We start from the raw sequence: 14,147 nt of genomic DNA on the forward strand, positions 1-14,147 counted from the left end.
GACTTTTGATCCAACAAGGCATAGTTATTCCTATGAAGAGCTTTCTGCAGGCAGCAGTGTAGTTATGATTCTAACTGCTTTTTTAACTGGATCTTGCTCATTCTGTTGCTTTGTCCCACTAAATCTGACCTATGCTGGCTCCTTGTCCAATACTTTTGTGTGGTTCTCTAGCTCCATTCAGATATTGGATGCAAAAAAGTGGAGCTGAACAGTTGTCATTCCATTTCACAGGGTAATAAGTAACATTATAGTGCTTCTTGAATCAACTGTGCTCACCTCGGGTGCAACTGCACTTGGGTCCTGTTATTCTGCTTTTGATAGCTTCTGTCAAGTGACAGATCAGCCTTGTAAGCCCAAGCAGCTAAATCTTGATGGTAGGAATACATCTTAAAATGGGGAGATCTGAAAACTGCAGAATTGTGTGTCTACTGGAACTAGATTCTAAATAACTTTACTACTGGGAACATCAGTATGTTTTGCTTTTCCCTGTACAGCAAACTCCATTGTAGCAGAGAGCTCATCTCAAACCCCGCCGCACCCTCCCTCCCCCCTTTTTTTTTTCCTTTCCCCCCCCAGGAAAATTAGTGAAGTTTTAAATCTTTCCAGGAGTTGAATCAGTCTTGGTTAAAACTTTCAGTTCTAGTGTGGAGCCAAGCAGGTGTTCAGATTGTAACTAAGAAGAAGATTCTTCTGATTTGTATATGCCATATTTCTGAGAGTATTTTAAATAGTTACTTCTTATGAAATAGGGTTTCAGAGCTGATTTTTTTTTCTTCAGAATTTTGTCAGCTACCATTAGAAAACATGAGAGCTTAATGTCTTTGGTTTATGAATGAGCTAACATTATTTAGAAACTATTTAGTCAGTATGGTAACACTTAGGTTTTCAAAATAAAATGAAGACGGTATTTCTGCTTTAACAAACTTAGTGACTTAGTTCAGCTACTTGGCTAATTTCCCAAAAGCAGTACCCTTTAACTGTAACCTTCTGTGTTCATAGTTAGAAAAGAGGAGGAAAAGGGTGGAAGCACAAACGCAAGTCCGTTTGGTTAATCACTTGCCAGTGTACTAGTTCCTGTTACATGATCGGTCGGTCTATGCCTGTTATCACTATGTCTTCCTGCAAAAACGACTTTATATGTCCATCTTAATTACCTGTTGTTTTTTTTTTTTACCTTGGTCCACCTATTCATGCCTTGATTGTACAGTACTTCAATGGGCAGGATGCATGTACTAGCAACTGTAAAGATTCCAAGCTGAGGCACTTATTTTTACGCATGTAATGTGATGCACGTACAGAAAATTAAAGACTGTATTAAGTAATATAAAAGGTGCTAAGTGCTAAAACTATCTGAAAAGGTGTTCCAAATTTTTTTTTTAATTTTTTACAGAGCTATAATAAAAAGTTTCAGTATATTACACTTATAATTACTCTCCAACTCTTGTAGATTGTTTTCTCATGCAGATTATGTAATTACACAAGTTTTAATAGGATGGGTATTTTGTGGTAAATTAAAGTATTTAAAAAATAGCCTGATTCATAGAGAAGCTTTCTGTGAAAGTATCTATAAAGTCACTCATTGGATGTATTTAATAATAGCTGATTATAGAGGCATATTCTTCTGAATTACCTTGCAATAACCTGTCAGAGATAAAATGCCTGATTACATTTGTACCGTTGCTGTTATCAGTGATGCCAGTTCTTATGTACCCTTGAGAAATTATATGTGATAAAATACTCTATTTTGAGTGAGATATCATGATGTATGTGTTTAAGTTATTATGAAGCATGACTGAGTTACCATGATGTACACATGAATTGTGCCAATTCAACAGCAGCGTTGTCAATACAGGAACAACAGTGTATGTGTGGATGACTGAACGTGTGTTTGAGTGAGGTAAGAAGTGACAACCTCTTACAAACTGCTCAGAAAATAAACCTTAAAACTTAAGAAATATTCACTATTACAGCAACTACTGTTCCAAAGATATGAGTTACCAATGAATAGAAATTGTCAAAAAGGACAGAGGCCTGAATAAACAGGGACTTGGAATACATCAGCACCTTTGCATTATATTTTCCACATATCTATTGTAGTGAACACGAAGAAGAATAGCAAGTACCTATACTTTCTAGGAGTTTGCAATCCAACTTGATGTAAAGTAATAGAAACGTTTTCAGTTTCAAAGCTGACAGGTAAAACTGTGAAACGTTATTTATATTACTACTATAGTTAATAGCTTCATACTGATTTTTCAAGTTTTAGATATAAGTAGATGTAAAATAAGATGAAGCATGAAAGCTTTGTCACAGTACTTGAAATATAGTCTGTACCCCATAAAAGGGCTGGATTAGGTTATTAGGAATGATGAGCAGTCCCTGAGGCTAACATTTGTGTTCTTACAACCTTAAAGTTGGTTGCTCTGTTTGGAAAGAAGAACGTTTACCAGCTTCCTGGCCTCTCAGAATTCAGGCATTCTTCCTACTGCTGTGGGCTGTGCCCGGTATTCTCATTTTATCCTTGTTTTTATAAAAAAAGCAAATAGGTGTCTTCAATGGTATTGCAGAATGATTTAGATCTAGTTCATAATTTCTTTGCTATTTTGAAGCAGATTGTCACAAATAACTGTGCTGGTGAACCCTGCAACTCAGCGTGGAATCTGCAAATGGAGCTGATGGCACCTGTGTAGCATCACAATCTAGGAAATAGGCTTGTCAGCGTCCTTTTTTGGAGACTAAACTTTGCTTTGCTTTGTTGCATGTCATATTGTGGGACAGTAGTTGTGGAGCTGTTAAAACAATCCAAGTCTTCAAAAGACTGTGTTCTGTCAGCCAAAAGACATGTATTCCTTGTCAGGCCTTTGATTTCAACACTGGTGAGGACACACCTGGAGTGCTGTGTCCAGTTTGGGGCTCCCCAGTAAAAGAGAGACATGAACGTACTAAGGAAAGTCCAACAAAGGGTTATGAAGATGATGAAGGGATGGGAACATCTCTTCTATGAGGAAAGGCTGAGAGAGCTGGGGCTGTTTAGCATGCAGAAGAGAAGACTCGGGGGATCTTCTCAGTGTATATAAACACCTGAAGGGAGAGTGCAAAGAGGATGGAGCCAAGCGCTTTTCAGTGGTGACCAATGACAGGGCCAGAGGCAATGGGCACAAATGGAAACACAGGAAGTTCCTCCTGAACATCAGGTAACACTTTTTTTTTTTTTTCTGTAAGTGTGACTGAGCACTGGCACAGGTTGCCCACAGAGGCTGTGGACTCTCTCTCCATCCTTGGAGATATTCAAAAGCCACCTGAACACAGTCCTGGGCACCTGGCTGTAGGTGGCCCTGATTGAGCAAGGGGGGGCTGAACCAGATGACCTCCAGAGGTCCCTCCCAACCTCAATCATTCTGTGATTTGTAGCAAGTTATTCCACGTTTTTGCTTTGAATAACCAAGAACTTTTGCAGCATTTGTTGTTTAGCTACAACTTCATCTTCTATTAAAGATCTATTCCTTTGATTCCAGAAAACTTTTTGGAGATAAAGAATGCAGGTCTTTCAGTTGAATATCCTACTATATTGGGCACAAGCTATCATTTACTTCTAAGAGTTAGACTTCTAAACAGATGAGGTAGGCATCTACTTTCATAATGAGACTCGGAATTGGTACATCCTTTGAGCCTGTGACCCCAGGCTTGTTCTTTCAATTTTTGGTGAAGACAGACTGCAAGGTGACTGTTGCCTTAGCTAAGAGGGTAGGAAAGGTGTAAGGTCTTGTATAACTTTCTGTACGCTCTGTTACTTAGTGACAAATAACTCAATTGAGTGTTCTGTAGATTTCTGTGTAATGTAGTTTTGAAGTTTCATCTGAACTAGGAATTCAGACTTTTAAAAATAAATGTTCGGATCTGCATGTTCCTTTTGAAGCCTGTATTTCAAGGGTATTTTGTTTTTATTCAGTAGGATGATGTATTTTACAAGATCTTTTTTTTCTTTAGCATACAGATGCACAGACATGATTTTTCTTACACAAAGATTGTGGGTAGCAGATTGTATCAAGACCCGTGGCAGAAATGGAAATAGTGGATAGCAATTCATGAATGTACAGGTTATTTCAGTGGTGACTATCAAGAATGTTGTTCTTCAAAGATCTGCAGAGTAGCTACATAGGATTCAATCCACATTTTTATGAAATGCTCTTCTGTGGGCTTCCAACTGTGATGTTATATTTGTACAACAGTCCTGTCACCACTCCCTTCAGGTCTCTGATTTCAGTCAGATCATTGCCACAGGTGGAGGTAGTTGACTACAGTTGAATTTGTATATGGATGCATGTTTGAAGTAGACAGTAAAAGCAGTCTTTCCAATAGCTAAAACTCCTTTGACGTATTTGTCCATCTGTACACTGGCAACTACATCTGTTAATTTTGGAGTCATGTTAATAAGGATGTGGGATTGTGGAGATAAGAGGAACCGTGAAGGGTGTGAGATTAATTCTGTGTGTTTCAAAGTGCTCTAGCACTTTGTTTCCTAGCCTGAGAGGGCAGAGCAGTTGGAGCATCAGGTGCAGTACTACTGACTAAAAATTATCCAGTTCAGATGCTGGGGCTGTGTATATGCCCCTCATGTGATAGATGTAGCATGTAGACAGAACTTAAAAGGATGTGCGGTTCTTCGTATGTAACATCCCTTTTTAGTTGTATAATACCTGAAATAAGACAGGTGATTTTGAAAAAGTTAATGGTTTAATATGATGGTCCAAATTCTGGAGCCGTGAGATCTGTCTGTGTGCATTTTGAGATCCCCTGGTTTCATTCTTCTCTAGTTAGCATGACAACATCTTACATCTATTTCCCTCCATAGTCACCTCCTTTCTACAGCAGCTCCCCACTCTCACTGGGCTGCTTTCTCTTTTTCCAGTGTAAGCAGATGTTTCCCATTTTCTATCCTCTGTATACTTTGCTCCCTGCTCCAGTGACCTCCCCAAATAAAAATCTAATTGTTTATTATCTTTGATTTCCTGTAAGTCTAGATATTTACTTCACCTGTTCAGACCTTTCTATTCATTTCCCCCCCTGCCCCTCAGTGGACTTTTCCCCTTTTTTCTTGTTGGAAATAGATAATAGTTTTGCCTCTTGGTTTTTTTTGCTCCCTTATAAGTTAATCAGCAAATGAGGTAAAAATTTCTCGAGGCGGTAGTAGGTATCAGAGTTTTCATTGGAAAATGCAACATTTCCAATAGGGAATATGAGTAATATGTATCGTCTGCTTCTTATTGCTGCCAACTACATAAGGATGTGACCTGAATTCTCCTGAAGAAGTATCACGTAAGTTTGCAGTAATTTAGTTAGTCACATAATTGTATAACTCTGCATACAATTCCTGCATGAGTTCCTAGAGTAAGTATGTTCTGTGCTTATACATTTTTCCTTAGGGTTGGGATGCTTTAAGTATTGCTGTAACATTGTGCGTAACCCTCTCCTGGGTGAAAATCCCAGAGGGAATTAGCCAGTTCATTTGCAGAATTATTTCTTGATTTGAAAGTTGGGAGTTAAAATAGTGCATGTTTAACTGCTGATTTTTTTTGTATCTTTGTGTATCTGTGTATTATCTCTGTTGTAAGACTTGTAATGCATAAATATTGCTTTCTAGTGCTGGAAAAGGCAAACATATGTGTATTTTTTTCCATTTCAGCCCCTATTAGTATCTAGTTCAAGGCTGTCAGGGCAAGTTTAAGTAAATTAATAAATTCAGATAATTTCATTTTTTTTATTGTGACTGTTAAGGAAATTACTTTGTTTCCTGTAAAATGGTGATTTGCAGAGTTCCAAGGTAGCCATAAATACAGCCATTACTGTATTTTCACTATGATTCAGATGAGTAAGGCATGAAGGTGGCATGGAACCTGTGCTACAGAGATGCCCAGGTCTTCTAGTGAAATCTGCAATTCTAGCACTGATAAGACAGGCAACTCAAAATGATCTTTTAAGAGTGACTGTTCTCAGCATGTAGCAAATAAAAAAATTGAGAGGTCCGTTAAGGTGTGTAACTGCAGGAGAAAACAGTTGCATGATCCTGAGATCCGTAGCCCCTGACATGCCCTTCTGGGTTCAGTAGGGGCTCCTCTTAAAGCATAACCAGAAAAAAATGAAGCTTTAGTGGTAACCTCCTTTTTATCCAGCAGCTCAAATGTCATTGTGTTCCTTTTGAACATGGGGTATTGAGGTCTCACATTGGTGGTTAAAACCTACTTCTTTTGCTTTCACATGCGCAGTAAGTGGAGTGTGTTATTTTTCCTGGGACAGGAGAATTCTAAACTTTCTATTAAATCTGTGCTAAAAGAAATGCAAGGCCAGCTGGTTGTTGTGGGTAGGATGGGGAGAAAGATAAAAGAAGAGGATTGTGGCTTTGTAAACCATTTGCCGGGACCCTGGCTATCGGTCCTTCTTCCAAGGACTGCTTTATGTCTTAGCTCGGTAATTTCATTTTTCAGAATACCAGGTTCTTTTCTGTGCTGTGGCATGTCCTCAAGAGGAGCATCATACTGCCTAGCAAGTGTAGAGTATTAAAAGTGGTTTGGGAGATGATTCAAATTTGTGTCTCCACCAACTCGGAAGGGATTAGAATGCAGTTCCTTCCATCCCTATGTGAGGTCTTTAAGTCCTTACCTCTTTGGTAGTATCCTAGACAACAAAGCTCAAAGACCTCAAGAGGTCATGTAGTCCATGTCCCAATCCTAGGCAAAATTTATTGTGCTTAGAAAAACATTTTTTAAGAATCATAGAATAGTTTGGGTTGGACGGGACCTTTAAAGGTCACCTACTCCAACTCCCCCTGCAATGAGCAGGGACATCTTCAACTAGATCACATTGCTCAGAGCCTGTCCAGCCTGACATAGCTCTCAAAGATCTCTCTCGAAATTTACGGAAGTAATTTCAACTTAAGGAAAGCCTCCTGATAATTCCTGATGGTTTTGTGAAGAATCATCAATGAGCTAGAAATTTTAATCCTATATCTTCTTGACAAGACTTCTCATCTAGATCCATCTCCTTCTGAAGTCAGTATCATATACTTTTATTACAACATATTTTCTACTCTCAAATATTTGAAACGTATAACTAAATTTGGAACAATCATGCTGTAAAAGCCTGGAAACTAATTTCATTTTTGAAATAGAGAATTAGATAAACAACAGTAATACATTGGGTGGATAACATTTGACGGTAAAGATTTGTGCTGGGGGGGGGGAGAGAAGGAAAAAAAATAAAGGGAAGAAAATAAAAAAGGGCAACCAGATTGGATTTAAGGAAAGATTTGTGTGGTTTTGGTCTTTTTTGTTTGTTTGCATAATAATTGGAATGGTTCCTACTAATACATTATCAAGCCTATGCTGTTACTTTAAGTGAAATTCTTATGACAATGTATGAATAATGAGAAACAAATTCAGCTTACATAATGCATTCGGGAGATCCTATTTGTGTGAATTATTTTCTGAAAAGAAAGAATAAGCTAAAAATTCCAGCAATGTTAATGTACATTTACATAATCACTTTGTCTTTGTGGTATTTTATAATAAGGTGATTACATCATATATTTAAAAATACATCTTTTTGGAGGAGATAAGGAAAGTAGGTATATACTCATTTATGTTCTAAGGTAATGTTAATTTTTTAATGACCCAGTGGTCTTTGATATATAGTGAGTGATTTTGGTGTATATATTTAGACAAAAGCTGTCACAAAAATACTTAAATTTTGGGTTGGTTCTTTATTGCTCAATGTTGAGACATATTGACATATCTTCTTTAAGATTCGTTATTGTTAAAATCCAATTCAGAATATTAACCTGGCCAGGCTGACTGAAGTATGTTGCATGGTATTTTAAGTATGACTTTCATGACCTCAGACCATTTGTTCAATTGACATTAGCATCTTTACTCTGTTTCTATACATTAAAAAAAAAATCTTGTTCCAGAAGGCTAGCATGCTGACAAATTTGACTGAAGAGCAAAAATTTTGAGAATACAAGCAATAAATGCAAAACCTCTGTATTTTTTTGTCTGTATGTTCTGCGATACGTTCTTTTCTTTGTGAACTGACTATGCTTGATAGCAAATATGTTTTCTGAATTAATTAATGATTGCTGTAAATATTAAGAGTTAACAATGAGTGTATTTGTGCTTACTTTGGCAGTAAAAAAAGAGGAGGAGGATTTTGAAGAAAAGAAATCCATTAAAAAACGAATCAAAGAATTAAAAGTTTTGGACCCAAAGATTGCACAGAATCTGTGTAAGTAGATTCTGTTTTTATGACGAAGTAATGTTATATAAATATTCCATAGAAGTGTCTTTCTCTCTTGTCTGACTGCCTCGTAACCACTTTTTGTTTAAAGCATGTGAGAATATGTGCATATGTGCAGTAATTGGTGTTAAGCCCAAACATGTGAGTTGATGCAACTGAAACATGTTTAAAAAGACCCAGAAAACAGGTCAAGGTTATCCCTTGTTTAAGACTGAAATTATTCTCTTCTGTATATTTTGAAGTACAAGCATATAGCTATATATGTAATTATCTATCTATATTTTTAACATGTTCATGAAGGAATACTGCCTGCCCTCTTCCCCCCAGCAGAAAAGACAATCATGTCTACAAGATGTCTGGTCATCTCTCATGTACTTTATAGAAATAGGCAATACTCAGTATTATGCAATAATATGCAAATAAAGATGATAAAGTTTTGGCGGAGAGGAATTCTATAAATAATAGGCTCCTAAATGCTGGCAGAGAGAAAATAGGAAATTATTGGATTACATTAAATGAATAAACAGTTTTTATAAGAGCATCTTGTTTTTTAACTGTTTATATGGTTTTGTTTTCTCATGGTGCTTTTTTATGAGAAAGCTGTGACAAGACCATTGAAAAGAGATTGTAGTTGTCACCTCAGCACTAAATACTGTAATGGCAATGATTATCCTGCAGAGTAGACTTGTCACTGCCTGCTTATGGAGGTCTTCTCTGATGCTGGATGTTGTGCATAACAAATGGTGGAGAAAGCTGGAACTGTAGGAGAACAGTAATTAAAAATACACTTGAAATTGTTACCTCTTATCTGTATTACTTTGCATAGTGTTTGTTAACCTGTAGATGTTATAGCCTGTTTAACTGGTGTTTTGTAAGTAAATAAAAGATTGTTGTTGTCTTGCTGTCTTCATTATGTGTTGAATCTTTGTTTTAGCAATTTTCCTTGGCTCTTTTCGAGTGCCTTATGAGGAAATCAAAATGATGATATTGGAAGTAGATGAAACACAGCTGTCAGAGTCCATGATTCAGGTAAGGAAAATGATACTTTAAATCCCAATATTTCAGGGTAAGCTTCTCATTAAATAGCAACCTGTAGCTAAAAAGCCTCTTAACATAAACTTTTGGCTAATAAATCACTGCAAGAATCTTTTTTTTTTTTTCTGTGAACTGTAGGTTTTTTATATTTGTAAAGCTAATTTTTTTTTATGAAAGCAGCTGAACTTATATGCTCTATTTTCTGCATTCATATTGTCCACACCTAGATTGAGATTTTTCTTTGGTATGTATTCAAACAGCATATAATATTCTGTTTCTGCCCTAGTTACTAATTTTTTTTTTAATTTGTTTCTACCTCTGTCTTATATGCACAAATCTGTTGTTCTGGTCAAAAACTAGATGGAAAAAAGTTTGGGTTTTTTTTGTTTTTTTTTTTAATTTTGTTTCTTTGTTTGTTTTGGGGGTTTTTTTTGGTTGTTTTTTTTTTTTTTTCCTGTTTGTTTGGGTTCTTTTTTCCCCTGTCCTGTTAGAGCTGATAGAATCCAGGATCTTGCCTTAGGGCATCCACAGTGACCACTTTTCTTCCCTAGAATTTATTAGGATAGTGTTTTTCCTTTCCATATTATTTTATTCAAAGCACAAGATCAGTATGATTCTGTGTGGAGACAAAAGAAACTGGAAGTTCCTCCTGTTCTTCTATGCACAGTGTTATTTAAAGGTTGATAAGTTGAAGAATTTCATAAAATAATTTAAATACAAATACTTCATTTTAGAACTATGGGAAAAATAATTTGGAAGGGATGTCTGGAGGTCATTTGATCCAAGCCTCTGCTGAAAGTCAGGTCAACTAGAGCAGGTTGCTCAGAGCCTTTTCCCATAAATTTTTAATGTCTCCAAGGCTGGAGACTCCATAGCCTTTCTGGACACCTTTTCCAGTGTTGAACTACCCTCGTGGTGAAAAACTTTTTCTTGTTTATCTAACTGGAATTTTCATTGTTGCAACTCTTGACCTTGGCTTTCTGCTGCACACCTCCAAGAAGAACCTAATTGCATCTTCTCTGTACCCTCCAGTTGGTTACCTGAAGACCACATTAAGTTCCCTTGAGGCTTGTTTTCTTACAGTTCAACAAACCCACTTCTCTCAACCTCTCCTTGCCTGTCGTGTGCCATGTTCCCCAGTCACCTTGATGGGCATCCATTAGATTTGCAAAGATATGTCCTTAGACCAAGATTGTCTGTCTTTTGGGCAGGATTCCTACATACTCTGATGAACTTCAAATTTTTGCTGTTATGGCTCATAAATGTCAAATCATAGTTATTATCAATCCACTAGTAATGTGGCATAGGTTTCACTTACAGAGGGTTTAGATAGCTGATCTCCACAGCATACCTGAAAATGTGTTAGAGACAGGGGTACCAGTCCCTGCTGAAACATCCAAGAAAGGAAAAGTTAGATTTTTAGAAACTTATGCTTTTTGCAGGAATATTGATTAGTGAAGAAATAATACAGGTAATAGAGAGAGTTGTATCATTAAGATTCTTTGAGATTCAAATCTGTGACTTGTACTGCAACACATAGCAATTTGTATTCAAAGGTCAAAACAAGGCAAATTTATATTTGTGTGCTTTGCTTGCAAAATAATTTTCCACCATACTGGAATGTCAAAATAAGGTCCTACTGAGGAGGCTGTACAATGTTCAGCATGCTCCTTTTCTTCTTGCATGCAGTTTGGCCCTCACTTCTTGTCACTTGGATTTCAAAGATCTCTAGACTCTGTTGAGCTATTTGGACCTCACTTTACTTTAAAATGAGCTTTTCTAATGATTGATTTGAAGAATGAGATGTTTCTCTTAAGAAATATTTGAAGGAACAAACATGAGTTGTCATCTCCAGTGACAGTATATATAATCATTGTATAATTCTCTTTCTTTCGTTCAATGATGCAGTTAATATTGGCACTGAAACTATTACTTTAAGGTTATTAGGATGAACAGAGCAGTTTACACCTCTAAGCTGTTTGTTGATTCTAGTTTGCACTTACATAACGTTTTTTTTTCCCCAAGGTTTTCTTCATGCTCAAAAGATGCATGAAGTGTATCTTCATTTTATTTTATTTGGAATAATAGTTGAAATTCTCTAAAATAGCATGAAAAGCTGAGAGATGGAATATGCTATGCTGTTATGTTCAGCCTGAACTCTCAGTCCATGCTTGTTCTGAGACTCACTCTCATGCTATTTGACCTTAGCACTGTTTTTCAACAGTGAAAATTTAGCTTGTTAACGAAATTAGGTCCTCAACAATATCATGAAGCAACCTTTATATACTAAATAAATATTATATATCAAAATTATGAAAAACTGTCATCTTCATAATTTCTATATGTATTACTTAAGGCAAAACATTTTTTTTGATCTAGGCTCTGGGGAAAAAGATCATCAAACCACTAAGGGTAATTAATTAATGGCATACTTTTATGTGAAGATGTGGTAAACAGTCCATCAGTTGCAATAAGCTAAGAAGAAAAACTTTACTTTCATTTAAAATTGTTTACTTTTTTTTTTCTTTTTAATTTCTTCTGTGGACTATTATTTCCATTTCAGTGGTATATACCTTGGTATATACCAGAAAAGAATGCCTACTTTTCTGTGTATTGAAAACAGCTAACACAACCTAGCCCCACTTTATTCTGTATGCAATAGGCATAGTTAACAATAATAGGAGATGCTTTTTTGATACTATGCTGATAATCTTGTGACTCTTTTAATTGGCATTAACAGTAGAGTATATTGAAAGTCAGTGTATCCAGTAACGTCTCTATAGAGTTCTTGGCATCAGAACTGAGTCTAAAGTATTTTTGACAATGTTTGAGTCTTTTTGTGTTTTGCTTTTGGAGGGCAGGGAAAAATTTTATTTAAGAAAAGGATAAGAGAAGTTGAAGAGCCAAACGTGAGGTGAGGAATAATGTCCTACAAGAGGACCGTGATGTTAGCAGCTGCTGTGATTGAGTGAAAGTCAGTGTAGCAGAATACAAGTGATAATGCTCACAGTATCCTGTATGAACACAGTGATATATATAACAAGGCATATTGCTAGAGGATGGCAGGTCCCACATATGGGAGTTTTTTAAGCATATAAATGATTCAAGAGTATAGATTGCATTTTTTTGCAAAGTGATTAAACACTTGCAGGCCTAAATCGAATGGAAAATTCAGTAGAACTTAGACTCCAAATTTACTTTGCAAATTTGGATGTAATCATTTTTATCGAATTGTTTCATCCGAGTTTCTTGTTTCTGGGTAAAACAACCCTGTAATAACTTTGAAAAGGGGACCATCTAAGTTTAAACTTGAAAAAGCACTTAAGACACCCATCTTCCTTTGGAAGTGGTAGAATAATGTGCCTCATTGCTTTAAAAATTTGGTATCTGCCTTCACGTATGCTTAGGTTACTAAATAAATTTAACTATCCATCTATGTCTCTCTTCCTGCCTTTAAAAACCTCACAAGTATGGGTTATTGTCACGCTATGAAAATGTAGTCCTTTGTTATTTCATGATTCTGAGAAGAGCAAAAGCATACAAAGTTTTGCAAGCATATGGCTATTTTTATTTGTTTATATAAGGTACCCTAGATATTATGGTACTTCTTTCTAGAAATTTCTTGCATTCATCAATTTTTTCTGTCTAGCTGTAAATATTGTTCAGTGTATCCTAATGTCACAGTTCCTGAAGTTGGAAATTTGTCCTTAATCCTACTTTTTTGTTATGCTTAAGAATTAAAATTTATCCCCCCTTGCCCCTCTCTCTCCCCCTGTCTCTCTCTCTTTCTTCCCCTCCCTCTCCCTTCTCCAGTTAGAAATTAAACCTAGTTCTTAAAGATGTAAAAACTCCAAAAGTCATGTTGTAATCTAAATAGTCATTGACTAATTATTGGAATGTTTCTTGTGACTTAGTCAAAATTCTTCCTCCTGCTTATTCTCTGTTTGGTATTCAAAATGTGATTCATCTCTAGCAGTTCAAAAGCTTTATCTGAATACCATAAAGCTGCTTTGATATCAGCTGCTGCTTCATTTTTTTTTCTGATGCTCAATATTGAAAACATTCATACAACGCTTGACTGTTTCTCTTTTTCAAAAGTTTTGCAGTCAGTTTTTCTACATGTGAAAATTATTTTAGCATCATACAATAACATTATAATCTCAGTAAAGATTAAGGAACTGTAGTATATCTAGAGCTGATGATATATAGATGTTGTATATCACAACAAGAAATAAGTGGGTTAAGAATTTCTATTTTAAAATGTATCTTTTTACACTCCGTACCCTTTCATTTTTGCTCAGTGTTACTGATTTAGTGCTGGATATCTTAATCCATAATTAATAAATGTAGTCTTTTTTACAAAAATGTTTTCCAAATGTAATAATGTTAAGGATATATATGACTACTGTCATAAATTCTTCATGCTGAAAGTCAGTCTGACCATGTCCAAATCAAGGTCCATAGTATTTAAGTTTGCGTTATTATTTTAAGCATCATCATTCATGCATTTTTAATAGTTCTCTTTTTTTCCTACCAAAATCCTTGTCTGAGCATGGACAGTCTGTTGAAGCAGTCTACTCTTTAACTATCATTTACTCTTCCTTTGGTTTATTTAGACCTTTGCTTGTAAGTCTAGCTTTTCTTATTTGCTGACTTTACTTTCTTGATAAACTATTTTGTCCTTACTTTGGATATCACAAAATATTGTAAAACAAATTACTTATTGTAGTCCTTAAAATCAAAGTAGGGTTTCAGTTCTCAAAATAGTAACCATTTTTACACTAAAACAAAACAGTGATAAAGGACTATCTAGGTCTTTTTAT

At 35.8% G+C, this 14,147-nt stretch overlaps 1 protein-coding gene across 4 annotated transcripts in view; it reads left to right on the top strand.

The window, feature by feature from the left end:
* Positions 1 to 14,147, top strand: part of DIAPH3 (diaphanous related formin 3) — a 249,115-nt gene that overhangs the window by 99,064 nt on the left and 135,904 nt on the right. For all 4 annotated transcript variants that reach the window (XM_075488665.1, XM_075488675.1, XM_075488656.1 and 1 more), the window contains 2 exons: positions 8,182 to 8,277; positions 9,224 to 9,318. In XM_075488665.1, the coding sequence (XP_075344780.1) occupies positions 8,182 to 8,277; positions 9,224 to 9,318 (191 nt within the window). The remainder of the gene's footprint in view (positions 1 to 8,181; positions 8,278 to 9,223; positions 9,319 to 14,147) is intronic.

Source organism: Mycteria americana, chromosome 1 (assembly GCF_035582795.1).
Source record: "Mycteria americana isolate JAX WOST 10 ecotype Jacksonville Zoo and Gardens chromosome 1, USCA_MyAme_1.0, whole genome shotgun sequence".
Lineage (NCBI taxonomy): Eukaryota > Metazoa > Chordata > Aves > Ciconiiformes > Ciconiidae > Mycteria > Mycteria americana.